The sequence below is a fragment of the Eretmochelys imbricata genome, chromosome 24 (genome assembly GCF_965152235.1).
Source record: "Eretmochelys imbricata isolate rEreImb1 chromosome 24, rEreImb1.hap1, whole genome shotgun sequence".
Taxonomy (NCBI): domain Eukaryota; kingdom Metazoa; phylum Chordata; order Testudines; family Cheloniidae; genus Eretmochelys; species Eretmochelys imbricata.
The window spans coordinates 8,669,525-8,696,291 of record NC_135595.1 but is presented as its reverse complement, the minus strand read 5'-3'; the positions used below and the strand labels follow the sequence as shown (position 1 = coordinate 8,696,291).

General features: G+C 53.7%; 1 protein-coding gene across 29 annotated transcripts in view; it reads right to left on the bottom strand.

The window, feature by feature from the left end:
- Positions 1 to 12,392, bottom strand: part of CELF3 (CUGBP Elav-like family member 3) — a 35,643-nt gene extending 23,251 nt beyond the window's left edge. For all 29 annotated transcript variants that reach the window (XM_077840840.1, XM_077840859.1, XM_077840843.1 and 26 more), the window contains exons 1-2: positions 12,248 to 12,392; positions 541 to 623 (exon numbers count right to left, since the gene is read on the bottom strand). In XM_077840840.1, coding sequence (XP_077696966.1) covers positions 541 to 623; positions 12,248 to 12,392 — 228 coding nt within the window. The remainder of the gene's footprint in view (positions 1 to 540; positions 624 to 12,247) is intronic.
- Positions 12,393 to 26,767: the final 14,375 nt, after the last annotated feature.

The window sequence follows — 26,767 nt, the reverse complement described above, 5'->3', positions numbered from 1 at the left end:
ACTGACTGGCACCCTGAAACCCCCAGCCGGCAAGAGAGCCGGCCCCAAACTGCCTTTCCATTAAGTTTCAGGAGCTGGGAGCGAGTCACCTTGGGCAGAGGGCAGTACAGGGGAGAGGAGGTGTCACGATCAGAGCTCCGACAATGCTGGCAGGCGGCCAATGCCCGTGGACGGGAAGGTGTATCTGTCACCCCCCACTCTCCTCCCGTGGTCCCTTCCCTCCACCCCCCTCACCTGAGCCAGGCAGAGCTGGTGGCCCCATGGGAAATCACCCCCCTCTCCCCACACCAGTGACAGGGCCCAAACTGCCAATCCAGACTCCAGTCAAACCTGTATCTCGCCGAGGACATTTTATGGAGCCGGCCATCTGGTTATCGCAAATGCTAACGAACGGGGGTGGGGGGGTGGGATGACACACCGGCACTGGGGGTTGGCACTGACGTTTGGGCAGCTGTAGTCAGAGATAACAGAGAGTCTCCCCTGCCCAAGTCCCTCCCCCTCCGCCCCCTGCCCCCCCCACATCGCCCTGCAAGGACTCACCCCTGGGAGCGTCTTCTGCTCGTGCAGGGCGCTCTGCGCCTTGAGGGCTGATTCTCGAGCACAGTAGGTCAGGAACGCGCATCCTGCCGGAGAGAGAAAGCAGAGGAGAAGGGTCACGGGTGCCTCGGCTCCCTGCCCCCCGACGCAGCAGATCCCCCCACAATCCTCCCCCACTTGAAAGGGCTCCTGGGACAAAGGGACAGTAGCAAGGGGGCTGCCGGACTCCACCCTCAGGCCCACGGGCCAACGGGGGAACCGTGAACCCAGCTTCCCAGGCTCGGGGATGGGGGGCTAGATCTGAGCCAAGCCCTAATGGGACAGTGAGGTTGGCAAGGCCCATACCAGCCCCGTGTGTCCCCCTTTGGATTGGTTCAGTACAATCCATCTGCCCGGGGGCGCGGGGAGGGGGGTGGATTTTCCCAGCGGGGTTTGGAAAGGAAAGGGGAAGGAAAGGGGATAAGCCACTCAGCTGGCATCTGGGAGATCTAGGCTCAGTTCCCAGCTCTGCCACTGACTCCTGCATGCCCCTGGGCAAATTTCTTTTGGGCCAGATCCACAAAGGGAATTAGTGCCTAACTCCCATTGGAGTCCACAGGAGTTAAGTGTCTAATTCCCTTTGAGGATCTGGACCTTCATTTCTCTGAGCCTCAGTGCACACAAAGGGGATAATACTCGTTCTTGTCTGTTTTGATTGCGAGCTTTCTGGGCCAGGGGCGGCCTCCCACTCTGTTTGTACAGCCCCCGGCGCCATGGGGCCTGGACTTGCTTGGGCTGCTACTTGCAATGCAGATGATACCAGCCCGAGAGCTACAGAGCAAGGCACTGACAGAGGAAGAAACTGAAAGGGACAAGCAGAAAAGTCAGAGCGAGGTGAGGGGGCCCATCAGAGCGCAGTAAGCGACGGACATGGATACTAGAGAGTCTGGGGAACCCCAGTCAGGAACCCTCCTCTGCCCCATGGAGCTTACATAGCACATTTTCAGTCACCCCCCTTCTGCTGTCCATTCTTATTCTTATTCCACAACAGAGAACATCCCGACTTTTGCTGTCCACCCTACTGCAGCTGCTATCGCATTAGCGGATGTTCCCCTTCAAAGGCCTAGCTCCTGGATTCAAATGACTAGAGGAGAACCTCAGCTTCCATTTAAAACAAAAATCCCTGTAAGTTTCTAACTCTCCTGGTTACAGCGGGTAGCTTGAAAATGTGAACCGGGGGCACCTGAAGAACCAGGAGACAAAGAACATAAGAACGGCCATACTGGGTCAGACCAACGATCCATCGAGCCCAGTATCCTGCCTTCCGACAGGGGCCAATGCCAGGTGCCCCAGAGGGAATGAACAGAACAAGGAATCATCAAGTGATCTATCCCCTGTCGTCCATTCCCAGCTCCTGGCAAACAGAGGCAAGGGACACCATCCCTGACCATCCTGGCTAACAGCCATTAAAGGACTTTGAAGCCATCCTCCATGATTTTATCTGTTTTTTTTTTTAACCCTGTTATAGTCTTGGCCTTCACAACATCCTCTGGCAAAGAGTTCCACAGGTTGACTGTGCGTTGTGTGAAGAAATACTTCCTTTTGTTTGTTTTAAACCTGCTGCCTGTTAATTTCATTGGGTGACCCCTAGTTCTTGTGTTATGAGAAGGAGTAAATAACACTTCCCTATTCACTTTCTCCACACCAGTCATGATTTTATAGACCTCCATCATATCCCCTCTTAGTCATCACTTTTCCAAGATGAAAAGTCCCAGTCTTATTAATCTCTCCTCAAATGGCAGACGCTTCATATCCCTAATAATTTTTGTTGCCCTTTTCTGAACCTTTACCAATGTATCCTTTTTGAGATGGGGCGACCACATCTGCACGCACTATTCAAGATGTGGGCATACCAGGGATTTATAGGCAATATGATATTTTCTGTCTTATTATCTATCCCTTTCCTAATGATTCCCAACTTTCTGTTCACTTTTTGGCTGCTGCTGCACATTGAGTGGATGTTTTCAGAGATCTATCCACAGTGACGCCAAGATCTCTTTCTTGAGTGGTAACAGCTAATTCAGACCCCATCATTTTATATGGTTGGGATTCTGTTTTCCAATGTGCATTACTTTGCATTTATCAACATTGAATTTCATCTGCCATTTTGTTGCCCAGTCACCCAGTTTCGTGAGGTCCCTTTGTAACTCTTCCCAGTCTGCCAGGGACTTAACAGTCTTGAGTAGTTTTGTATCATCTGCAACCAAGCCCGCACATTTATCATTTTCCAAACAAATCTCCTGACTTTTAAGCCAATCTCTTGTGTTTTGCTGGCTCGGGATTGCGATACCGCTGCTGACCATAGTGCCCAGATCCCCAAAGACATTTAGGTGCCTCACGCCCATGGATGAGGTGGGCCGAGGTTGGGGAAAGCGAGCTGTGAATGTTTGGATAGTGGAGTTGACAGTAAGATACTGGTCCAGGACACAAAGAATCTGGCCTCACTTCCGAGGTCTGCCACAGACTTCCGGAATGACCTGGGTCAAGTCACACCAGTCCAGATTTGATGGCGATGGGACGACCAACTGAGGCCAGTTTTCCGAGCACTCGGCTCACTTGAAGGGCTACGGTTGCCCTAAGTGCTCAGAATCCAGCAGCTCCTAACTTGGCAACGGTGATGATTGGTTCTTTGCATCGCACCAGCGTCTAGTAGCCCTGGTTCTGGGCCATGACCCCCTGGCACTAGGCGCTGGACAAAACACAGAAAAGGAGCTAACACCTGCCCTGCGGGGCTCAGGCCGCTCAGCTGTTTTGAAAAGCTGTCCCCGGTTTTGGGTGCTGAGCCCTGCTGAAAACTTGGCCATTTCTCTCTCTGGGCTCCCTGCCAGGAGCATGGCCGGGGGCTCAGATACTGCGGGCCGGGAGGCACTGAATGATTGTGCCAGGCTCCATCAGCGTAGTCTGTGGGCACCTCACAATCTTTACCGTACTTATCCTTACAGCCCCGTGCCCCTGGTGAGACAGGGCAGGGCTCTTATCCCCATTGTACAGGTGAGGAAATTGAGGCACAGCGAGGCCAAGTAACTTGCCCAAGCTCACGCAGGGAGTCTGCAGCAGAGCGGGGAGGCCAGCCTAGGGGGTCGCCCCGACCGCTGGCCCATCAGTCTCTATAATTACCCTGGCTACTCTGCCCCTACCAGAGCTGTGGGCCATTCTACTTGTCAATAGAAAAGAAGTCGAATGCTATCAACAAACTTGGCCCCCTCCAGCCCCACAGCGTCAGAGACACGAGGCCTTGCAGCCCCCACAGGAGATAAGCAGAGACAGCTTCATGGTTGATTTAACCCCCAGTGGAACCAAAAGCCCAAGGCGGCCTCAGAGGCTGAGCCCATGATTTGGGCAGACACCTTGGGCGTCGTCGGTCTCCTGCCATTGACCAGGGCTTCAGTGGAAAGCAGCAGACGCCAGAGTTCCAGAGCAAATTCTACCCTGAGTGGCAACGGCTGTGAATCCGGAGTCCCTCCACTGGCATGAGGGGCCATGCCATTGATGCCAGGGGAGTCGCTCTGGATTTACACCAGAACTGAGATCCGAGTCTGATGCAGGTGCCACAGATTCCAGTGACTTCCCTCCGGGTGGATCAGAAGCGCACTGGAATCACTCCCGATTTAACTGAGAGTGGGGTCGGGGCCTGGCAAATTGGGGCTGGGGAGATTAAAATAGGATCAGCCCAAGGGCCTCCCCAACCCAGATCGCAGCCCCACCCCCAACAGCCCTCCCTCTCCAGTGCAGCCTCCCCCTGCAGCAACCACTCCAGCGATCCTACCTGGCCCTGGTCCTAGCACCTCCAAGCAGGATATTAATGTCTGTGCCCGCCTGGCCGTCTACCTGATTCTCACAGGGAGTGGCGCAGTTGGGACTGGGGAGCGGGAGGTGGGGGAAATCTGGGATGGATGTTCTCAAACCCACCTTGCAGACATGAGGGTAATCCGGCACCTGTGCACACCTCCCCCTTGCTGACGCAATCCTGGTAATCCCTGTGCTAGCCCCTTCTTCCTGTTGATATCATAGTGCTCTGTACGCCTGCACCCTCCCAAGACCCCTGAAGTGCTGACCTTTTTCACAAGGGAGGGGAAACTGAGGCACAGAGCTGGGACATGACTTGCCCCGAGGTAACGAAGAGTTTGTTTACACAGCAAAGAAAACCAAAGTGAGTCAGTGGAAGGGCTGGAAACAGAACCTAGGCCTCCCCTGCTCTAACCACTAGACCCCACTTCCCTTCCAGAGCTGGGACAGTGGAACCCCAGAGATCTGACTCCCAGGCCCTCTGCTCTAACCACTCATCTGCATTGCCTTCAGAGGAGCACGACTCCCACCAAGGAGAGACGCAGCAGGAATCCCCAGCAGGCAGAACAACGAAATCCCCCTCTCAATGGAGAACAGGGTGTCCTGCATTATATCCAACTCTGATAAACCCTCTCAGCTCCTGGGGAGACGGGGAAGATGGTGTGTCCAGGGCAGAGGGGAGCTTCCAGGCCCATGGTGTGCTGGGCAGAGACCTGGCTGGTTCTGGGAATAGGGCGGCAGATCCAGGGCACGTCCCCTGTCAGTTACCATCTGCAGGCCAAGCCGGGGGGGGGCGGGCAGGGAGGACAGAGGAAGCGCTGAAAGCTGTCAGAACTAGATGGCTTGCATGCAATGAGTTCCTGAGGAGATCAGGCATCTGCAACACAACCCCCCCGCTGCTGCTGGCACTCTCTGGCCCCGGGTTGGCAGCCCCAGCAGTGGAGGCAAGGATTGAACGGGCTAACCCCACCTCAGCCCCCACAATGTCCCCTCCGCTGGACCTAGCGGCACATCGGCAGGGAAAAGCTCGCCCTGGCACTGCCCTGGTGTAGACAAGGCTCAGTGTCAGGGCCTGTCCCACTGGTACCGCGCAATCCGCCGACCCAGACAGCTGTGCATTCTGCGAGCATTCGGCAAGCAGCAGTCCCGCCCTGGGGCTGCGAGCCCCTAAGAAAAGGGCCTGCCCCTTTCACTGTCTGTACCTACAGCTCCTAGCACAGGGGAATCTTGCCTGAGGCCCCTAGGCGGGGCTGCAATAGACACAAAGAACAGCAACAGGTGGGCTAATGGGCCTTGGCATCCCTGACTACGGGTTCAGCTCACTCGACAATAACTAACACACACCCCCCCCTCCCCCCTTGCTCTTCGGGCTCCGAGCAACAGACCTAATAAACACAAATGTCTGTCAGAAGATCCTCTCCACCCCGCCTTGATCCACTTAACATTTTCCACTGGCAATAAAAGAAAAAAAAAAAAAAGAAAGCTAAAAATATCTACCCCGCCCAGCGAGCACGAATCGCCACAAAGGCACAGCAAAGGAGGAGGCCAGACGTCGCTTAACAAACCCCACCCAGGTTTTCAGCTCTCTCGGGCAAACCACAGAGTCTGAGATTTTAAGGCAGGGGCCGTTATGAGCTTCCCCGGCCAAAGAGCCCCCAGCATCTCTGGGATCAAGCCCATAGCGTCTGGTCGAGCGACGGCTTGGCTTTTAAATAGCCAGCCTGTCTTGAGTTAAAAGCCTTCCAGGGAGGGAGAAGCCACCTCATCCCAAGGCGAGCTGTCCCAGTGGCTAATCACCCTGCCTGCTCACCATGTGAACCTTATTTCTAGGCTGCTGTCTGGCTTCACTTGCCAGCCACTCCCTTTGGGGTTTCCTCTCGCTGCTAGATCGAAGAGTCGCCGACTCTAAATATCACCCAGGCCCAGATCACACCTCCCCCTTCACCTTCTCCTGGATAACCCGGAAGCCTGAGCTTCTCCAGTCTCTCCCGCTGGTGGGGGCTCCAGACCCTGGGTTATTACTGCAGCTTGGGTCTGAACCCTCCCCAAAGACACGACAGGCCTGGGCGGGCTTGGCCAGGCAGGCGGGACACCTAAATCAGGGCCGGTTTCCCCAGGGGGCTCGGCAGGTGGCTGTTCCCGCCGCTATGCTGTGTTTTGCTCTTGTGACCCGCCGCTTAGATGCCCGAATGGGAGCCAAGCTCTTCTGAAACTCGGAGGGAGCGGGTCGCTCGGAAATCCAGTCCTTTGACCTGGGAGTGCCAGCCACTTGGGGACTGTGAATTAATTCGCCCAGCTGTTTGGTATTCGCCTCATCCTCATGTGACAGAAGGGGAAACCAAGGCACAGAAAGGGCACTGACTGGTCCAAAGTCACGCTGGGCAAAAGCAGCAGAGCTCGGAAGAAAACCCAGGAGCCCTGATTCCCAGGCCCCTGCTCTAGACATCCCCCCAGACCCAAGAATAGAACCCAGGAGTCCTGATTCCCAGTCTTCTGCTGTAACCACTAGACCCCACTCCCTCTTTTTATAAGAGCCACCTCCCTTCTTTCTTTTCACTTCTCCCATCAGTTCATTCTCTCGCTGAACCAGCTGCTAGCGAGCTCAGAGCAAGTGACGAGCGTGCGGGCCACAGTGTGGGAGCGTGTGCCAGGCACGTGTATGTCAGCACTGGCGTGAGCGGCCTTGACACGAGCCGTCCATAGCGCTCAGGCAGGGCCTGGGGAGGCCGGCTCTGTAAAATATTCATGAGAAAAATACACTCTTTTTCTTCGTAGCTAGAGTCCGGAGACTAATCGTCGCTCCCTGCCAGCGAGAGCGCTGTGGAGGGCAGCGAGGTGGAAAAGCGGTTTTGCTCCAGCCGGCCCTCCCAGAGGCGCCCCATTGCCAGCCCCATTGCCAGCAGCCAGAGGTCTGCCAGCCCCTCTGCCTCTCGCAGCCGCTCCTGATGGAAGCCGGGCACACTGCGGGGTCCTCAGCTGGGATGTCGCCAACACTGCCTCCTTATTGCCTTGGACCAGCTGGGGAGCTGACCCTGCCCATGAACCACCCACACCTGCTCTGGGGTGGATCCGGGGTGGATCCGGGCTGCGCATGTTTTGCTCCAATCCCCTACTTGTGTGGCCCAGCTGTAGCCATCTGATCCGTCTCCCCTCCCCTGAGCCCTTCCCAGCCTGCCCTGGATCTAGTCTTACACCCGCCCCCTTATAAAGAAGCCATACCCCCCTTGTACGGATGGGGAAACCGAGGCACAGGGTGAGTATGGGCCGGATCCTAATCCCCCGACTCATGCCTGCATCCCAAGTCACCCCTCTGAGATCGGTGGGTGGCTCCCAGAGGAAGGATTGACTCAGCTTGGGGCAGGGTGCAGCAGCCCGCTCCTTGGCCAAGGAGGCAGAGCCAGATAATTTCAGCCAGACCTCCTGCATCCTAGCCCCGCTGCCTTAGCCTCAAGGCTATTCTCCCTCCCTCCCTCCTCCCCCGACCTGGGGACTGCTGCCCTGTAGAGCCCTCCTCCTGCACCAGCTAGCCCAGGGAGGTGCCCCAGCCCAGGGAGCACAGAAGCCTTCCCTGCCATGCTAACAACCCACTAGAAACCTCCTCGGGAAAGGGCAAGTTGCCTAGGGGTCACCACGAGTGGGCCAAACCCAGAGGCCGCCAGCACCAGAAGCTCCCTGGCGGGTAGCAGTAGTAAACTCTTATCCTCTGCGGGAACGCGTGGAACGCCTGCTGAGCCAGCTACACCCGGATCCCAGCCGGGGCAGGCTGTACCGCCACCAATTCCAGAGTTGGATTCCAGGGTCTGCCAGCCCCTCTGCCCCCCTGGGGTCAGCGTGCACAGAGCTAAGAGAAATCCACCCCTGGGCACCAGGCCCGGCCCAAGACCTGGGCCCTGGTAGAGCCAGGGGCTTGGGCAGGCCCAGCAGGTGAGCGCACAGTGCCACGGAGCCACCAGCTCTGTGATTGGGCCCCGTGGCTGGGGGTGTCCTGCTCTGGGGAAGGTCATTAAGGGGTTGCACGGGGGAAGGGGCAGTGGCCTCCTCCCAGGCTGCTGGTCAGCATTGCCCCTTGTGGAGACAGAACTCTGTGTGGGGGGCCTGTCCTGCCCTGGCCAGTTGGCACAGAGCCCGCGCCACCTTTCTATATCGGAGCCCCCAGAGGTGTGGGCCTGGGAGAGCTTGCCCCACGGCATGGCTCTGAGCCAGGGGGAAAGGACCAGGCTCCTGGTTTGACAAGTGGGACCAAGCAGAGGGTAAAACCTTCTCTACTCAGGCTTGATTGCTCAGGAGAAGGGGGCATCGCACCTCGTTATCCCGCAGTAACGACCCCAGACTGCAGCCTGGCCCTGTACAGAACTCTGTGAGCCCTAACACACGACAGTATCTTCAGCAAGGGGCTGCCCAGGGCAGATCTGCCAGGGCCTAGCCAAGGAGGGTCCCTTCTGCCTTAGCTCCCAAGGTACCTTCCTCCCAGAAGCAATGGCTGCTGAATCCCTGCTCTGGTAGAGGCCAAGAGCATGAAGCCAGATTTATCCTATGCTCCACCTGGGGCCCAATCCAGCGTGGGTGCTGAGGACTCTCAGCTCTTCCTGAACTCAAGGTGTTCAGCATGGCACAGGATTGAACCCTCAGTGCCCAGCTCAGTGTGTCAGGGGCCGGGCAGATACTGAGCCCTTTGGCAAAGCTGGTGCCAACAGTGGGTACGGCACAACTGGAAATCTGCCCTGTAATCCGTCCAATCGTGTCCAAGCCAAAACCCACTGAAGTCAACGGGAGTATAACGATGCTGAGGACATCATAGGCCTGGGACCTACGCATGCATTTGGGTCAAGCCCTTAATGATGACATCTTATAGCCACTCAATCTGCAGCTCTTTGTTTGACCAGCCCCCCCGTCCTCTGAAGAGATGAGCATTTATTGGGGTTAAAACCATTCACTGTTTTTTTTTAAAGTCCCCTTTTGAGAAACTGAGTTTCCCCCACTCGCGTTTTTGGCCCTAAATCCGGAGCGGGAGCGGTACCAAAAAACTGCCGTTAAAAAAGAATAATCAAACGCATTTACGGTTCAGCCTCAAAACTGTTTCAGCTGGGGGCCGCCCCGATCATTCAGATTCCACTGCCGCTGGAAAGCCGGATTTCTCTCTTCCCTTCCCCCGCCCTTGCAATGTACGTGGACAACAAAACCCCAGCCCAGCCCAGCAGCTGGGGTTAGAGCAAAGCTTCCTAATCACCGGGACGATAATTATTTGAATCCTGCAAACTCTTGGTTAGTAGGTGTCGTGCTGGCTAGCCCCTGGGCTTCCATGGCACTGCTTGTATCAGGAAGTGCTATACCTGGTTAGGCTCCTGGACTGGGCCTTAGCTGATGTAAACTCTATGGGGGCATGGCCAAAGCACCTAGCGCTGTCATTGCTACAGAAATAAAGAAGGATCTAGTCCAGTGGCTCTCAACCTTTGCAGACGACTGTACCCCTTTCTGGAGTCTGATTTGTCTCGCATACCCCCAAGTCTCACCTCACTTAAAAGCGACTTGCTTAGAAAACCAGACATAAAAATACAGGCGTGTCCCAGCCCCACTATTACTGAACAATTGCTGACTTTCTCATTTTTACCATAGAATTATAAAATAAAGCAATTGGAAGATAAATATGGTACTTACATTTCAGAGTAGAGAATACAGAGCAGTATAAACAAGTCACTGTCTGTATGAAATGTTAGTTGGTACTGAATTGGCTGGTGCTTTTTATGTCACCTGTTGTAAAACTAGGCAAATATCTAGATGAGTTGATGTCCCCCGTGGAAGACCTTTGAGTACCCCGGGTTGAGAACCCCTAATCTAGTCCATAGCGGTTCCTCTGGATGCTGGTTATTGGAGTCAGAAACTCTTCATATTCACATTGGCTCCCTCTCCTCCCAAAGATGCTCCATTTTGATTCTCTGAATTTGTCAGCTTTGCCAACCCCAGCGGTGTATCTCAGCCCCCCACACCCGAGTTTCTCTTGCGCTGGTGAGCCAGGGAAAACAACCAACACCGAGTTTGTGTCACATTAGCCCGGTTCCACCCTGCTACATCTTCCCCCTCTGGGACTGCCTGGAAATGGAAGCTTCTTTCACACCTTTAATAATTTAAACATCTTTGTTATGTAAGGAAGTTTGGTTGGTTTTTAAAGCACAAAACTCTTGTCCTGGAGCATTCTCTGTTTTGCGACTTGCATATAAATCATTTGCATTTGTATTTGATAAAATAATTAGTCGCGCCTAAGGGGACCCGCTTGGTTTAGTGAAAATCCGAGCGATTGTTCATCTGTGGTTTTTTGGTAACGTTCAAACCTTCCTGCCTTCCAGTCCTATAACCACTCTCACTCTCGGGGTTAGAACTGAAGTTTTAAACCCATAGAGTAATAAGAAGACCCAACAGCCGGCTCTGAAGTCAGAGCCTGGTTGTTATTGTTGATGTTTTCCACATGTACCAGCTGTAAAAATATGCTAAGGGCCAGATTCTCAGCTGAGAGCATAGCATCTACTGAAGTCAGTGCGGCTACTCTGATTTACATCAGTGCTGGATCTTTCTCTCCTCAGTTTACAAAAATATCAGCCAATGTACCTGATTTATAAAGGGGTAAAATAAAACCCGTTTTCCTACACTTTGATCTCCTCTCTTTTTCACACATTATACAGTGACTAATCTTTGCCAGCCAGCCTCCATCCCTAGGGCTGAATCCCTCAATCCAACTCAAAATACCCTCCGAGAAAGCCGGGTTTCCACAATTGCTTTAATTCTGGGCTTGTAAAAATGGAATGTTATCAAATTCTAGAAAATGATCTTATGCGAATCGCCTCCTTAGCTAATCCTGCCCTGCCTTCTCTTTTGTTTTCAGGAATATTCCCAGAGCAGGATTTTTCACCCATGCCATTTGGAACTTTCTTTTGAATTAAGAAATTGGCCAGAGCCCTTGTTTAATTTGCCCCTGGATCTATTTCACATGCTGATCTGCAGCCCCCCCATTCTGCTTTTTAAAGACCGCTTGCTCCCTCCCTAATACAGAGCAGTGTGTTTAAAAAAGAAGACAAGAAATGAACCAGCAGAGACAAATTTAGCTCTGACCTAGAGGCCTCAGGCTGAAGACAGGCCTCCTTTAGCAGAAGCGAAGGATATGCCATTTGGCAAGATCACGAGAAGTGGGTTGGGGGGCGGGGGGACAACAGACCGTCTGTTTATACAGGAGGAAAGGAATCATGAGGGAACAGTCAAAGCCCAGCCTGGGTATTTGGGATCAGAACCTCACAAGTTTTACCTTTGCTTCCTCTGGCCCAGAGTTACACAAGTGGTGAATATTCACTGGGTTTGGGACTCAGATGATAACTCAATCCCTGTGCTAAATGGAGACTCAAAGGTGTCCGGGGCAGAAGGAAATGGGGTCACAAACCCCCCCCCCCCACACACACACAGGGCCTGACTCTCTCCAGTGCAAAACTACCCCACTGGAGTCAGGGTGAGGTGGCGGAGAACTGTTCCTTCCCCCGCTCCAACCCCACTCCCTAAACCAATTGCACATACAAACCCCCGGCCTCTATCCATGACGCCTCTCATCTGATTGTACCTCCTGCCATCTGCTACCATCTCACTCTCGCTGCAAACAGCTCATTGTTGCGTGGCCTCCCCCCTCTCTAAGCCCTGACATTTTAATATGCATGGCCATTTCGCATGGCCCCGACTTTCTCTGCCCTCCTGGCCACAGCTGATCTGATCTCCCCCGACATCCCCAAGTCTCCTTTTTTCTCAGGCTGCTCTTGCTTTGTCATTTCATAGTCAGTTTTCTCTCTCCTCCTCCCCCCCCCCCCCCCGCCATCCCATTGTTGTTCTAGCAGCCCGGGCCTGGCTCACTTACCTTTGTGCATGCCCGTGTATTTATCCTTAATCACTGTCAACTCGTAGATCTTCCCAAATTGCTCAAAGATGGGCTTGAGATCCTTCTCCTCCAAATTCCGTGGGATCTGCCCGATGAAAAGTTTAATGGCATCGGGTTCCTTCATTGGTCCAAAGGGGCGAATCTGGGGGGCGAGCTTCGAATCGCCTACCCAGCCCCAGCGGAGGAAGCGAGAACACAATCCCAGCCTTAACTACGGTCCCAACACTGCCCAGCGGCGAACCAAACAAAGGGAGCAGAGGCTGATTGGTGGCTCTGGATGCTTGAACCAGGATCCTCCAAATCTGTAAAAAAAAAAAAAAGTGGGTTTTTTGGGGGTGGTGGTGGTGGGGGAGGGGGATTCCTCCCTGTTGCCTTCTTGCTGTCTCTGATTTTTTTTACCTTTAAAAAATAAAAAATCCGGATTTTTTTTTTTTTGGTGCAAAAAACACAAATTAAATCATCATCGGTAAAAAAGAAAAAGAAAAAAAAATCAACTCTGAAGAATCTTGCAATTCCGCCTCCTTGGACCCGAGCTCTTACCAATGTCACAGCCCTGGCGCGAATACTTTTGATCTATTAATTACAGAGCTTGCAAAGCAGTTAATTAGTTTATTGATTAACTTTCCTTGAAGAGGCTGAGACCAGTGTAAATTCTTGGGGGGGTGGGAGTGGGGAGGGGGTGGGTTTTTTTTTCTTAAAAAAAAAAATGCATATAAATAAATAAATAAATAAATTATCGATTCATTTCTTCCTTCTCCTTTCCCCCCCCTCCCACCCCTTTTCCAAGCTGGATTTCAGCTGCTTTTGCTGGATTTCTCCCTTTAATGGATCTTGAGCTCTGATTCAAATCTCTTCTTTACCAACAGAACCCTCCTCTCCAGACCGCCCTCCTTCCCTGACAAATAATGATGTCAGATTTAGGGACCGGGAGCAAACTCCCAGCCCCGGGAGAGACGCAGGCAGGCAGGCAGGCAGGCAGGCAGGCAAGCAGGGAGGTTCAGTGCCACAGAAAACGACAGGCTCAGGCCAACCGATGTAAATAAATACAGGCCCGGACAGAAAAACAGAGACCCCGGCTTGTTACCAGCACTGCTTGTGCTGTTCTTCTAAGGGCCGCTTCCTGAGGAGCCAGTGTAGATGGTCTATATAGGGAAATACTGCACCATATGAGATCAGATCATACAACACAGAACACCCCCACAGATACTCTAGTTTGAGTTTATTAGGTGTGCACACGTACATGCATGTGCATATACGGGCCATGGCTTTCACAAGTGATGAGTGGTTTTGGGTGCCGCAATACTGGGGCTGCCCAAGTGGAGACCCCCTGAAAGGGTCCGGACATGCAGGGGCTTCAATCTCTTTTAGGAGCCTCAAGCATAAGCCAGTAATAGAGGCCCCCATAATCATGGGTCTCTTTTGAAAATCTTGGCTTCTCTATCTATTCCTAGATCAGGGGTGGGCAAATCTTTTGGCCCAAAGGCCACATCTGGGTATGGAAATTCTATGGTGGGCCATGAATGCTCCCAAAATTGGGGTTGGGGTGCAGAAGGGGGTGAGGGCTCTGGCTGGGGGTGCCGGCTCTGGGGTGGGGCCAGAAATGGGGAGTTCAGGGAGCTGGAGGAGTCTCCAGGCTATGGCAGGGAGATGGGGCGTGGGAGCGGGTCAGGAGTGCAAGCTCTAGGCGGCGCTTACCTCAAGCAGCTCCTGGAAGCAGTGGCATGTCCCCCCTCCAGCTCCTATGCAGAGGTGCAGCCAGGCGGCCCTGCGCACTGCCCCACCCGCAGGCGCCACCCCTGCAGCTCCCATTTGCCACAGTTCCCAGCCAATGGGAGCTGCAGAGGTGGTGTTTGGGGCGGAAGCAGCACATGGAGCCCCCTGGCTACCCCTAACTGTAGGAGCTGGAGGTGGGACATGATGTTGCTTCCGGGAGCCTCGGCATGGGTGCCCAGCATGGCCTCCAACCCCACTCTCTGGCTGGAGCACGGGAGCAGGGCAAGCCCCAGACCCTGCTCCCCAGCAGGAGCTTGAGGGCCAGATGTGACCTGCGGGCTGTAGTTTGCCCACCTCTGCCCGACATCATACAGCCAGAAGGGGCCATTGGGGTCATCTAGTCTCACCTCCTGCATCACACAGGCCAGAGAACTGCCCTGAATAAATTCCTGTTTGAAATAGAGCAGGTCTTTTAGAAAAAAGATCCAATCTCTATTTAAAAATTGCCAGGAGAATCCACCAGCCCCCTTGGTAAATTGTTCCAAGGGTTAATTAAACATGTGCATGTTATTTCTAGTCTGAATTGGTCTCGCTTCAACTTCCAGCCATTGGATTTTGTTAGACCTTTGTTGGCTGGACTGAAGAGCCCGTTATTATCAAATTTCTGTCCCCCATGTAGATACTTATAAACTGTGATCAAATAACCCCTTAACTTTCTCTTTGTTAAGCTAAATAGACTGAGCTCTTTGAGTCTATCGTTATAAGGCAGGTTTTACAATCCTTTAATCATTCTTCTGGCTCTTCTCTGACCCCTCTGCAATTTATCAACATCCTTCTTGAATTCTGAACATCAGAACTAGACGCTGAATTCCAGCCCTGGTCACACCAGTGCTGTGTGCCTGTGTATTTTGTGTGTGTGTATTTGCATTAATAAATGTAATATAATACAATAAAATATACTACACAGGCTTACATCTCTCAAGTCCCTTTTCTTTTTGAACTGCCTCACCACGCTACACACCTGGCACTAGGGAAATGCAGCCACCTCTGGGGTGGGGAGCATCAGCAGCTTGCTGAACATCACAGGAAGAGGAGATTTTGGCTAAGTATCCCAGGACCAGCACCTGCTCTTAGGTAGTATGGCGCTGCTGTAATGCAGTTAATTAAGGAGAAAAGGAGATGAGGCCGACCAAGGAAGGGAGTTGGTATCTGGAAGCCGATGCCTTTTTAGTTTGGGGGATAATCTGCACAAAAATGGCTTGAGAAATTACTAGAAATGCCTATTTTATTATTATTTAAACTGTTTACCAAAGCGAACGCCACCTGCTGGGGCTCGTGTGTGTGTGTGTGTGTGTGTGTGTAACATGGGACACAGTTCTAAGCATCACCCTGATAAAGCCTCACCACTGTACCATTTTGCATTTACCGTCCATCCCCTGGCCACAAGGAAGTGGGGCTCAGTACAGAGGTAGGTCTCGTTAACCCACTTTGACAGACGTGGAAACTGAGTCAAGGCCACACTTGGGAGCTGAGAGTAGAACCCAGGTGTCCTACCCCCCACTGCCCAAAGTACTATGTTACACTCCCACTTCCAAGGTGGGAATGGAACCCAGCACTCGTGACCCTCAGTCCCCTGCTATAGCCACTGAAGACCGCACCTCCCCCAGAGAACCCAGGAGTCCTGATGTCCAGTCCCTTGCTGGGGCTGCTAGATCCACCCAAGCTGGACGAGAACCCAGGAGTCTGGATGTCTGCTCCCCTGCCATAAGTACCCCACCCTCCATGCCCAGCTACAGAACCTAGGGATCTTGAGTCCCTGTGCCCTGCTCTAACCACTGGACCACACTTCCCCAGTGGCAGAGAGAAATCTGCAGCCCCCACTCCCAGCCCTGCTCTGAGCACTAGGCTACGCTGCCTCCTAAGAGCCACAAGCATGGAGCAGCCACCTCCTGCTGAGAATTTGTCGAGAGTCCCTTAGCCTGTCCCGGCGCACTGCCCATTGTTCGCGGAGCTGTCCGCGGTGCTGAAGCCCAGCTGGGCCTCCGCGGAGCGAGCCGGGCCGAGCGGCGCCGGGAGCCGGGATCGGCCGGGCCGGACCCCCGGCTTGGCTTCCCTGAAACCACAGACCCACACACAGACCCACACACAGACCCACACACCCGGCGGAGACACACACAGAGCAACACACACACACACACAGACCCACACACACACACACACACAGAGCAACGCACACACACACACAGACCCACCCACACACACACACGAGATATACACAGCAACACACAGGTACACACACAAATATACACACCCAGAAGAGCTACATGCACACACACACACAGAGCAACACACACACACACACAGAGCAACACACACACACACACACAGAGCAACGCACACACACACACAGACCCACCCACACACACACACGAGATATACACAGCAACACACAGATACACACACAAATATACACACCCAGAAGAGCTACATGCACACACACACACAGAGCAATGCACACAGAGGAGATTCACACAGCAACACGCTCACAGATGTGCACACACAACACACACATGCACACACAGAGCTGCACGTACGGCAATACACAGCGATATGCACATACAGATACACACAGAAACAAACACACCCGGAGGAGACACACACACACACACACACACACACACAGATACAACAACACACTCACACACATGGATACACACAGAGAGATGCATGCAGAGCAACACACACATATAAAGACGATACACACCCAGGTACACACAGATATGCACCTATTCATAGATACACAGTGATACATAACCGTGGCAACACACATATAAAGGAGATTTATACACACAGAGAGATACACACACACACACACACACACACACACACACACACACACGCGCGTGATTTAAATCCTAATCAAATCAGAGTAACAGAGACGGAGAGATGCCCTGCTGGGAGCTGGCAGCTGTGGGAAGTGGGTTTCAGAGAAAATGATCTGGGGCTGCAGCCCCCCCCCCCCGTCACTGGTTGCTAAAAATAAAAAGAAAGGGCCCTTTGGAAACCCAGGCAAGAAACCAACCAGCCCCAAAGTCCCCAGATCCTTTATTTTAGCGGGTCAAAGTTCTCATTTTATCAACACTGAGTGACATCAGATAAACCAGCCCCGCCCCCACCTAGCCATCCCCCCCACACCCCCACCTAGCCATCCCTCCATCCCCATACACCCCCACCTAGCCATCCCTCCATCAATCCTAATACCTACCCTCTATCTACCTGTCTAGGTGCATTTATACATATATACACACGTATATACACATCCATCTATCCTGTACTCCTGCGGGAATTCTGCACCACTGCACATGTGCAGAATTTATGTCCCCTTCAGATTTCTTTGCTTCCCCACAGAAAAATGACTTTCTGACAGGGAAGCAAAGGGAAGCCAGAAGAGCGGTCATGCGACCCCCCCCCCAGCCCCCTGTAGTATGTTTTGGGTGCCCAGGGAAGCCAGCAGAGAGGTAAATCACTGTGAGGCAGGAGGTGGGACTGGGGAAAATCTGGCTGATGGCTCCTACCCTTGCGCTAGGCTCATCTGTGGGCTGGGGAGGATGGGACTTCCTTTTCCCCTGCACGGCATCCAGGGCTGGGTCAGACTCACCCCTAGATTTCTCCCCCAGCTGTAGGAAGCTCTGCAAACTCCCCCCTTCACTTCCTGCACCCATCACTCCTAAGCTGCATGGGGAGGGATCCCTGTACAGGGAGCTGCTCCCCTATCTGTCCAAGCCCCGTGCATCCAGACCCCCTGACCCTCCTACTGAGCCTCACCCCTCCACACTCAGAGCCCACTCCCGATAAGCCCCATTCCCCCTGCACCTAGACTACCCCAACGAACCCCTGCACTGACCCCTCCCTGGTCCCTGGGTGTGTTTCTGTGGCAGACCCGGTCCTTGCACTGGTTCAGGGTTGGGTGCAGCCTCACCACTGAGTCGGTGTCCCAGGGGGGAGCTGCACAGTGATCTCCGATCTCTGCGCAGCCAGTGGCCTGTACTCCAGAATGCCATGCTGGAGCCTCCACATTTATTTGACAAATAAATTTTGCAGAATTTTGCAGAATTTTAAAATATTGTGCGCAGGATTTTTAATTTTTTGGTGCAGAATTTTTAATTGTTTGGTGCATAATTCCCTCAGGAGTCATCCTGGAAGCAACCCACAGCTGCTGTCTTCAGAAACCCAATTGTCATCTTTTAAATGCTTTGTGGCCCAGCCCATGTATCAAACACAAAGAGGAGGCAATATTTGTGCCATCTCCCCAGCCCAGGTTTTGCAGCTGAGGAGGAGAAACCTTACCGGCCGTGCATGGGAGCATTTCCCAACACATTTCATTTGGCTTTCAAAGAATTGTTTTGCTGTTGCAATTTTCCCAAGGGTTTTGAAATCAGGCCATTTTCCTTTGCCAGATTCCCCCCACCCCATTTCTTTAATCAGAGACAATGGACGTGGCCCGAAGAGACAGGAGAGGGTTGTGAGTTTTTTTTCCCTTAGGCCCAGAGGCAGAAAGATGTAGCTGTGGAGAACGGAAATTGGCTGTTGCTTTGGGCTGGCCTGACAGCCAGGGATGGGAGGGGGGTGGCTAAGCTGTGGGAGGAGACTATTTTGGTTAATATCTTTTATCGAATTCTGGTCATGGAGCCCTGGCTTTCCTGGAGGGAAAGAAGCCGCTGCCTTGCTACGCACACAGGAACGCCGGCAGGGTCTCGTGCCCCTGGCTGGCCGGCTTCTGGATCCAGAGCTGGAGGAATGGGCCAGAGCAAAGTGGATGTTATGCTTCCTGGGGCATAATTTCTTATGGCCACTGGTGAGATGCGGTTTGTCCTTCACCTGGACTTTTTATTAAGAGATCGCGGTTTCTCTCTCCGCAGAGGGGGAAGGGACTGGCGGAGGCATGGTGATGGGGCTGTCTGAGGGGTTCTGGGGGTCATATATAGAGTGAGTGTGTGTGTGGGTTGTCTGGGGGATCGTATATAGTGTGTGTGTGTGCAGAGTGTGAACAGGCAGTAGGTACAAATTGCAGACCAAAACTGCAGACCCACACTCCCGTGCCTGTCATGAGGTCATTTTTAATCCCCTTAAACTTTCCGCCCAAGGATAAGGCAGGTGTTGGGGAACACGTAAAGAGAAAGCTTTTCCTACAGGCCTGCTCCACCTCCCACTGCTGTCAATAATACAGGGCCCGAGGCAGTACCGTTAGCCTGATTCTGCGATAGTCGCCAGGCTGCCAGAGGAAGGATGGACTAGTGGATAAGATGTTGGACTGGGATCAATTCTGCCCTCTGCCACAGACTTCCTGGGTGATCTTGGGCAAATCATGTGACCTGACAGTTGTAAAGCGGAGATCGTCGTCCTTCCTTTGTCAGCCTGCTGTATTCAGACTGTAGACTCGGCGGTGTTGGGGAATGTCTCTCCCTGTACACGCACGACCCCCAATCTCAGCGCTGGCCTCCAGGGGTTATTGTAACATAAATAATAATAATGCTGACTGCAAAAGGATTGGGCGGGCCGGCCCCTTAAGCTGGGCACTGCCTGGCAGTTACCCCTCAGCCTGGCCCATGATCTAGCCACCGAGGGGCAAGGAGTGGTCCCAGCCAGGTGCGATGGAGTTAGAGTGACTGACCCCAGCTGTGGAGGACTCAGTCTAAGGGAAGAGACTACAGAGAAGGCAGGGGGGGTCTCCTGCAGGAAGGAGACCCCCCAAGGAGCATGGTAGGGCCCTGAGGGGGAGCCCTGAGATGGGAGCTCCCTGGTCTTTTGGAGGCCCTGACGGGAAGCTGGCAGTGGGGGAATCCTGCTGCGGAAGAAGAAAGCTACGAGAAGCTCCCCAGGGTCAGGAAGCAGATGACTTCAGTGGCACCTGAGGGGGCAGAAAAACTATTAGTCTGAGCGTTTGATTTGGACTTTCAGTTGCACCTTTTGTTACCACAGAAGGGGACTCAACTTTATCTGATTCGCCCAGAGGGCCAAGCCATGGAAAACCAGGTGACAGGCAGTCAGCCAGCAGGAGACTCCAGAGACAAGGACCCCTTGCAACATCGCACCCTACCACAAGGGGGTGCTACAGGGGCACTAAAGGCCCTTAGCTAAGAAGGCTCAGGCCCCAGATCAAGTCAGAGCTTTGTGTGTTGAGACCAGACCCGCTTTCCCTGGGGGAGGGCAGCAGTGCAAAAAAAAGAAAGACTTGATTTATGATTTTTTTAATGCACGGAATATATTTTTCACTTTTCCCTGAACATGTTTCCATTGAATTGCATCATTAAAAAAAACCCAGGCCAACTCGTCTGCTTGGAGCCCATGGACTTTGCTGATTTACACCAGCTGGGGATCTGGCCCTAATAACGACCTTGAGAGAGCTTTTTGAAAAGGTCTTTTCCCTGCAAACATCGCACGGGGAATTGTATTTATTACTCACATGAATCACTCTAGCTAATTAGCTCTATAATGCATTGTGGTAGCGTCTAGGAGCCCCAGGCATGGACCCATAGTGCTAGGCGCTGTACAAACCCAGGGCAGAAAGACAGCCCCTGCCCCCAAAGAGCTGAGACTCCCGATATTTGTGTCAATGAATAATAAATTGCAGGCATGCAGCAGAGCCCATGCCAAAGGACTCCAAAGAAAACACAGAATAAAATAACAATGGTAAATGCCCTTCTGCATATTCAAAACAGGGGCCGTGCTATAAATTACTGACCCAAGGGTAAATATTAGCACCTGGATTTTCCAGGTGTGGAAACAGATGCATAATGAGGTGTGATACTGTTTGCTATTATTTGTATTACAGCATTGCCCAGAGATCAGATCCCTTCACAGACACAGAGTGGCCGAGATTAAGGGCCCCCTTGGGCCAGGCACTGCACAGACACAGAGCGAGACAGTCCCTGCCCCAAAGAACTCACAGTCTTAACAGGCAAGCGGAGTGACTATCCTTCTTGTACAGCTGAGGAACAGAGGTACAGACAGATCAAGTGCTATTTACCCTTTCCTGAATCCAAGAACCAGGGCTCACACAATGACATCAATAGGCAGCAGGTTTAATGAAAACAAGAAGTACTTTTGCACATAACGCACAGTTAACCTGTGGAACTCATTGCCAAGGGAGGTTGTGATGGCCAAGGGTATAACTGCATTCAGAAAAGAACTAGATAATTTTCTGGAGGATAGGTCCAGTAATGGCTATGAGCCAAGATGGTCAGGGATGCAACCCCATCCTCTGGGGTGACCCTAAACTGCCGACTGCCAGAAGCCAGGATGGGGAAGATGGGGTGGCTCACTCCATTAGGGCCCCCTGTTCTGTTCACTCCCTTTGGTACTGGCTGCTGTCAGAGACAGGACACTGGGCTAGATGGACCATTGGTCTGACCCCATGTGGCAGCTCTTAGGTGCTTAAATGTCAGGAAGTCACTAGCAGAGCCAGGGAGTGAACCCAGTTGCCCTGAGTCCCAGCCCAGGGCATTAGCCATAGGACCATCTTTTGTCCTTCTCCAGTCGAGGCCGCCACCTGATTAAAGATCCTGTCCCAATATTGATAAACTTAGTCACCATTTTCAACCACAGGCACCTAAAGGTATCCCTTCCCCCCACCTGGAGCTGGACTCCAGCATCTCGGTAAGGGGCCTGATCCAGTTATTCCTGTTAACTTCCTGGGGAGCCATGGGAGGCTGAAAATTAGGCCATGAACCCAGGGGCCTAAACACGGCCTGACTTTTGGCACCGAGCTTGAAAATATTGGCCTGAGATCCCAAAGCATTTTTCAGATGGAGCCTGCAAACGCTGGGAACTGGCTAGAGAGAAGGGGAGTCCTTTCTTTCCCTCACACACACACAAATATATACGCGTGGGTTCCTTCGTTCTCCACTGACATTAGCTACCCCAGTGGCTTGACGTCCCCGGTAACACTGAACAGCCACCCAAGGCCAGGACAAAGCGTCCCAGAGTTTCACCTCTGTCTCACTGATAAGTCACAGTAGCACCAGCTGGCTACCTGCACTGAAACCCCACGTCTCCCAAGATGCATCTGCTGCTGCTATTTCTGGAGGTTGGCAAAGCCAGCGGGGGAAGTGGTGGAAGCCACGTTGCTTGAGTCATTTCCAGGCAGCCCGGACAGAGCCCTGGAGACTAGACAATCCCAAGCTGACCCTGTTGGGTCTCTGCAGGCTCCTGGGCTTGAACGAAACCCATCGGAGTTTCCCCGTGGATTTGGCCCAGCCGGCTCTGCCTCGTCTCTCCAGCTCCACAAATTTAAAACCAGCCGCTCCAAGGGCCCTGGCCCATCCATCAGAGACAGGCCTGGCATTTGCAGCAAACCCTGGGATGCTGAAAGGGGCAGGGGGTCTGAATGTCAAATTCCCTGCCAGCTGGAAGCCAGGGAGGTGGCACCCCTGAGTTTGGATCTCCGAGTTATGGAAATCCAGGGTCTCAGCACAGCCTCAGTGCAGGACGTTAGCTCCCAATTTCTCCTCCGCCCCTTATTTCACCAGGTGTCACCAACGGAGATCAAGGCCCCACAGTGCCAGGCTCTGCACCAACACAGACGGTCCCTACCCCAGAGAGCTCCCTCTCTGAACAGACAAGCCAGGCAAAGCAGGGGCTATTACCCAGATGGGGAACTGAGGCCCAGACAGGGACAAAGGCTCATCCAAGGGGACCCAGTAAGTCCTGGCGTTATGTATCCTAGCCCCGGGGCCATCCCCCGAGGCCCCATGGCATCGCTAGCTTTGGTAACCCCCAGCCCCTGCTCCTCAACTAGGCTTGGGGTTCCCCTCGCGGCCTTCTCCGTGTTCTCGAGCACAAGCCCCACTCAAAAATGGCTCCTGAGCCCCAGGCTTGTGGGGAGCCCCTAGGGAGCCCACTCTCTGGGAATGAGAATTAGTATCATGGGACGACCCATGACCCACCCACAGTTCTCCAGAGCTGCAGGCAGGAACTGCTCCAGTCAGAGCTGAGGACCCAAGGCTGCCTAGCCAGGGCTGTAACAGACTGAGTTCCTCTGAAGGCGGGGGCCCAGAGAGGGACCAGGAACATCACCCCCCTGGGTCATGAATGCACCAAATGGGGTGCATGGCCAGGCTCAGGGCAGACACTAACTGCCATTGGGTGTCCGCATCTAGCGGTTCAGGTGGGAACTGGGTACCCCAAGATGCCTGAGCAACCAGGGATTTTCCAAAGAGCCCTGGCACATTTCCAGGGCACTCCAGCCCAGAGGGGAAACATACACTAGGTCAGAGGTGGGCAAACTTTTCGGCCCGAGGGCCACAGCTGGGTATGGAAATTGTATGGCGGGCCTTGAATGCTCACAAAATTGGGGGTTGGGGTGTGGGCTCCGGCTGGGGGTGCGGGCTCTGGGGTGGGGCCAGAAATGATGAGTTCAGGGTGTGGGAGGGGGCTCTGGGCTGGGACGGAGGGATTCGGTGGGTGGGAGGGGGATCAGGGCTGGGGCAGGGGGTTGGGGCAGGGGAGGGGGTCAAGGGTGCAGGCTCTGGGCATCGCTTACCTCAAGAAGCTCCCAGAAGCAGTGGCATGTCCCCTCTCCGGCTCCTACATGGAGGCTCAGCCAGGCAGCTCTGCGCGCTGCCCTGTCCACAGGCACCTGGGGCGGGGGCAGCGTGCAAAGCCCCCTGGCTGCCCCTACATGTAGGAGCTGGAGGGAGGACATGTTGCTGCTTCCGGGAGCCACGCAAAGTGGGGCAAGCCCCGGACCCCGCTCCCCATCAGGAGCTTGAGGGCTGGATTAAAACATCTGGAGGGCCAGATGTGGCCCCCGGGCCATAGTTTGTCCACCCCTGCGCTAGGTGCACAGTCTCCTATGCAAATTATCACTTTGCATATGCTAATGAGGCCTAGCTACTCTAGGGCCCTTTGCAGATGCCAGCGGAGAGTGGCCATGCTGGGGATGGGAGTGGGCGGTCGGGGCAGGTGATGGGGAAACCCAGCTAACTAGGAGGAGCAACCCCATGCTGTGGGGAGCTGGCAGTGGTGTCAGAATCTCTCCCTGGCCTGACACTGGCAATTCAGCCCTGTCTTGGCACCTCAGACACCTGGGCGCCCTCTGTGTCTCTAGGCTGTATCCTCAGGGACCTTCCCCCTGCAGGGTGGGGATCCCCATCCCAAGGGGAAGGTGGCTGATCCCAAGGATGGCCCTGCCAGGCTCACCGACCCCTCCCTGGTTCCTGGGTGTCAGAGTTCCTGCTCTTTCCACCACCTCCCCTCAATCTAATCCTATCAACGCTCCCCACTCCCTCTCACAGAGGGGCTCACTCCAGGGACCATCTCTTTAATGGGGCACTCCTCAGCAGCAGCCCCTTGGCCTAGTGTCATTGGAGCTCCCAGGGCTGACCCTGTTTGGGCACCTGTCCCCCAGACCGCGTTCTGCCCTCTGGAGAGGCAAAGCCACTGGGAGCTTAGACAGTGTGGATACAACATAGCACCTGGTTCTGGAAATCCTCAGGGCATCCAAACAGCTGCTTATGCTGGCCCAAGCCTTCAGAAACATTGGCCCCCGTGACTTGCCCCAGGTCAGCCGGCAGAGGTGGGAACAGAACCCAGGAGTCCTGAGTCCCAGTCCCTCCTGTTCCAACACTGAGTGGGCACAGGGCTGAGGGCGAGAAGTTTCATTAAAAGGATTTAGCCAGTTTATTTTCCCAAAGTTCATCTTGCCTCAGCACACTCTGCATTATTAACAAAACTATCAGTAAAATGTCACCATGTCCTGTGCTCAGAACTTCCTTCCCCAAACGGTGCAAAATCCATTTGCCCGTCCTGGCACTCTGTCCAGAATACAAACGAGATTCTCAGCCCATTACCTCGGAAATTAAATTCACCGGGTGTTATTCTGCCCCGCGCGCCTTTGGGTGTCTCGCTCTTTGATGGATGGAAACTGAACACAGAACTGTGCCTCCCAAAAACAAACGCCAGGTCGAATCCCTAGAGAGTAAATCTCCCTGCCCTTCCGCTGCAAGAAACACAAACGTCTTGCCTTAACCTTGCAAGTCGGCAAGCTTTATTCAGACAGGGAGCCCGCTGGGGGAAGGGACTGTCTCTTGCTGTGTGTCTGTGCAGTGCCTGGTACAACGGGGCCCCGAGCCTCTGGGTGTTACTGTCACACACCTACGAAGACACCCTACCTCTCCATCCCATTATCATCAGGATAAGTTCCTGGCTGCCAGCAACCATCCTGGAATTCTCTCGCAGACCAGCATAACCCACAGCAGCTCCTCGAGGACGTTTGCAAATGAGCAATACTTGGTTCGTCTTGAGCCAGGCCACACGCACAGGTGCACTTGTCTTTCAACACCTTGCTTGCCGCTCCTCACCGTCTGCATTAAAACACCTCCATTTCCCCCAGAGTTGCTGTTCTTATGGTTTTCCTCATCCCCAGTTTTGTAAAGAGACTGCTCCCTGCACAAGACACATGCTGCTTTATTCAGCTACTGGGGGTGGGCGGCATACACCCACTAACTAAATAGGAAGTAAGGGGGGGGGGGCATGGCTCCAGCCCATAATACTCCAAGTAACCCAGGTAACCCCTCGATGACCACTTTATGACACTGTCCCTCCTAGAAACTGCCCTATAGCAGTGGGACCCACAGAATGTGCACTGCCGTGGGCAAGGGCTAGAGAGGGAGCCAGCTGGAATTACAGGGCTCTGGGCTGAGAGCTGCAGCAAGGGTGGGGCTGCGCTAAAACTCTCAATTCTTTGTGAGCCCCGCCCTCGGCCCCGCCTACTTGCCAGTTTCATCCGGGGGCTGTGGCTTGCCCATGTAGATTGGACACTCTTTGGGGCGGGGACGGGGTCTCACTATGTTTTTGTACACAATGGACCTGTGGTCGAGGCCTTGATTTTAAAGTACCAACAGGCGTGGGTGGGAGAATTTTGTGTGTGGACAGGACGGGGTTAAGGCCAACACCTGAGTGAACTTTGCAGTGAAGACAGACCTCTAAGACCGCGAGATCTCTGGGGCAGGGACAGGCTCTTACTCTGTGTCTGGGCAGCGCCCAGGACAGGCCCTGGTCTCGGTCACTCTGTGTCTGGGCAGCACCTGACACAGTGGGGCCCTGATCTCGGTCAGTGCCTGCAGATACTACCATAATACATAGAAGAAATAAGGCCCCCAGCACAATACACACGGTAAATAATAACAGCCGATCTAATGCACCAGGTTGAAGATTCCCCTGGAAACAGCTGAGAGCAAAGCAGGAGATGGGGGAGTTACTGGCCCCGATATTCTTTCATTACCTTTGAATTGAATCGGCCCTGGGGAAAGGCGCTGGATTGAGATCAGGGGCGAGTCAAGTCCTCTTGATCAGCAGGTTGGGGGGCCAGGCAATGTTCCGCCCCCCCCACACCATGTGCAGCAGCCATGCTCCCCCTGGTGGAGGAAATGCACAGTGAGTACACTTTGGGGGCAAGATGCCCACATGGGGTGAAATGTTGGGTGAAATTCCCCCTTTGCAGGGAGGGAACACGGGTCCCCCTCTGGGCTGGTCCACAGAGGACAGGAGTTGGTACAGCCCCAGCTATGGAGAGCTTCAGCGCTGGCTGCTCCGTTTCATGTGGGAGGCCCCCGGTGTGTTGGACGAGATGCCAGCTGTCATGCCCCCCAAACCCCGGGCACCACCCTGTGCCCAGGGTGCGTTGCACTCTGAGCACTAACTTAAGCCTGGCTGCTGGATCTGGCACTTTGCTGACTGTTCTGCCTTTCCTGCGCATTGTGTGGCTGGTGCAACGTGTGAGGATCT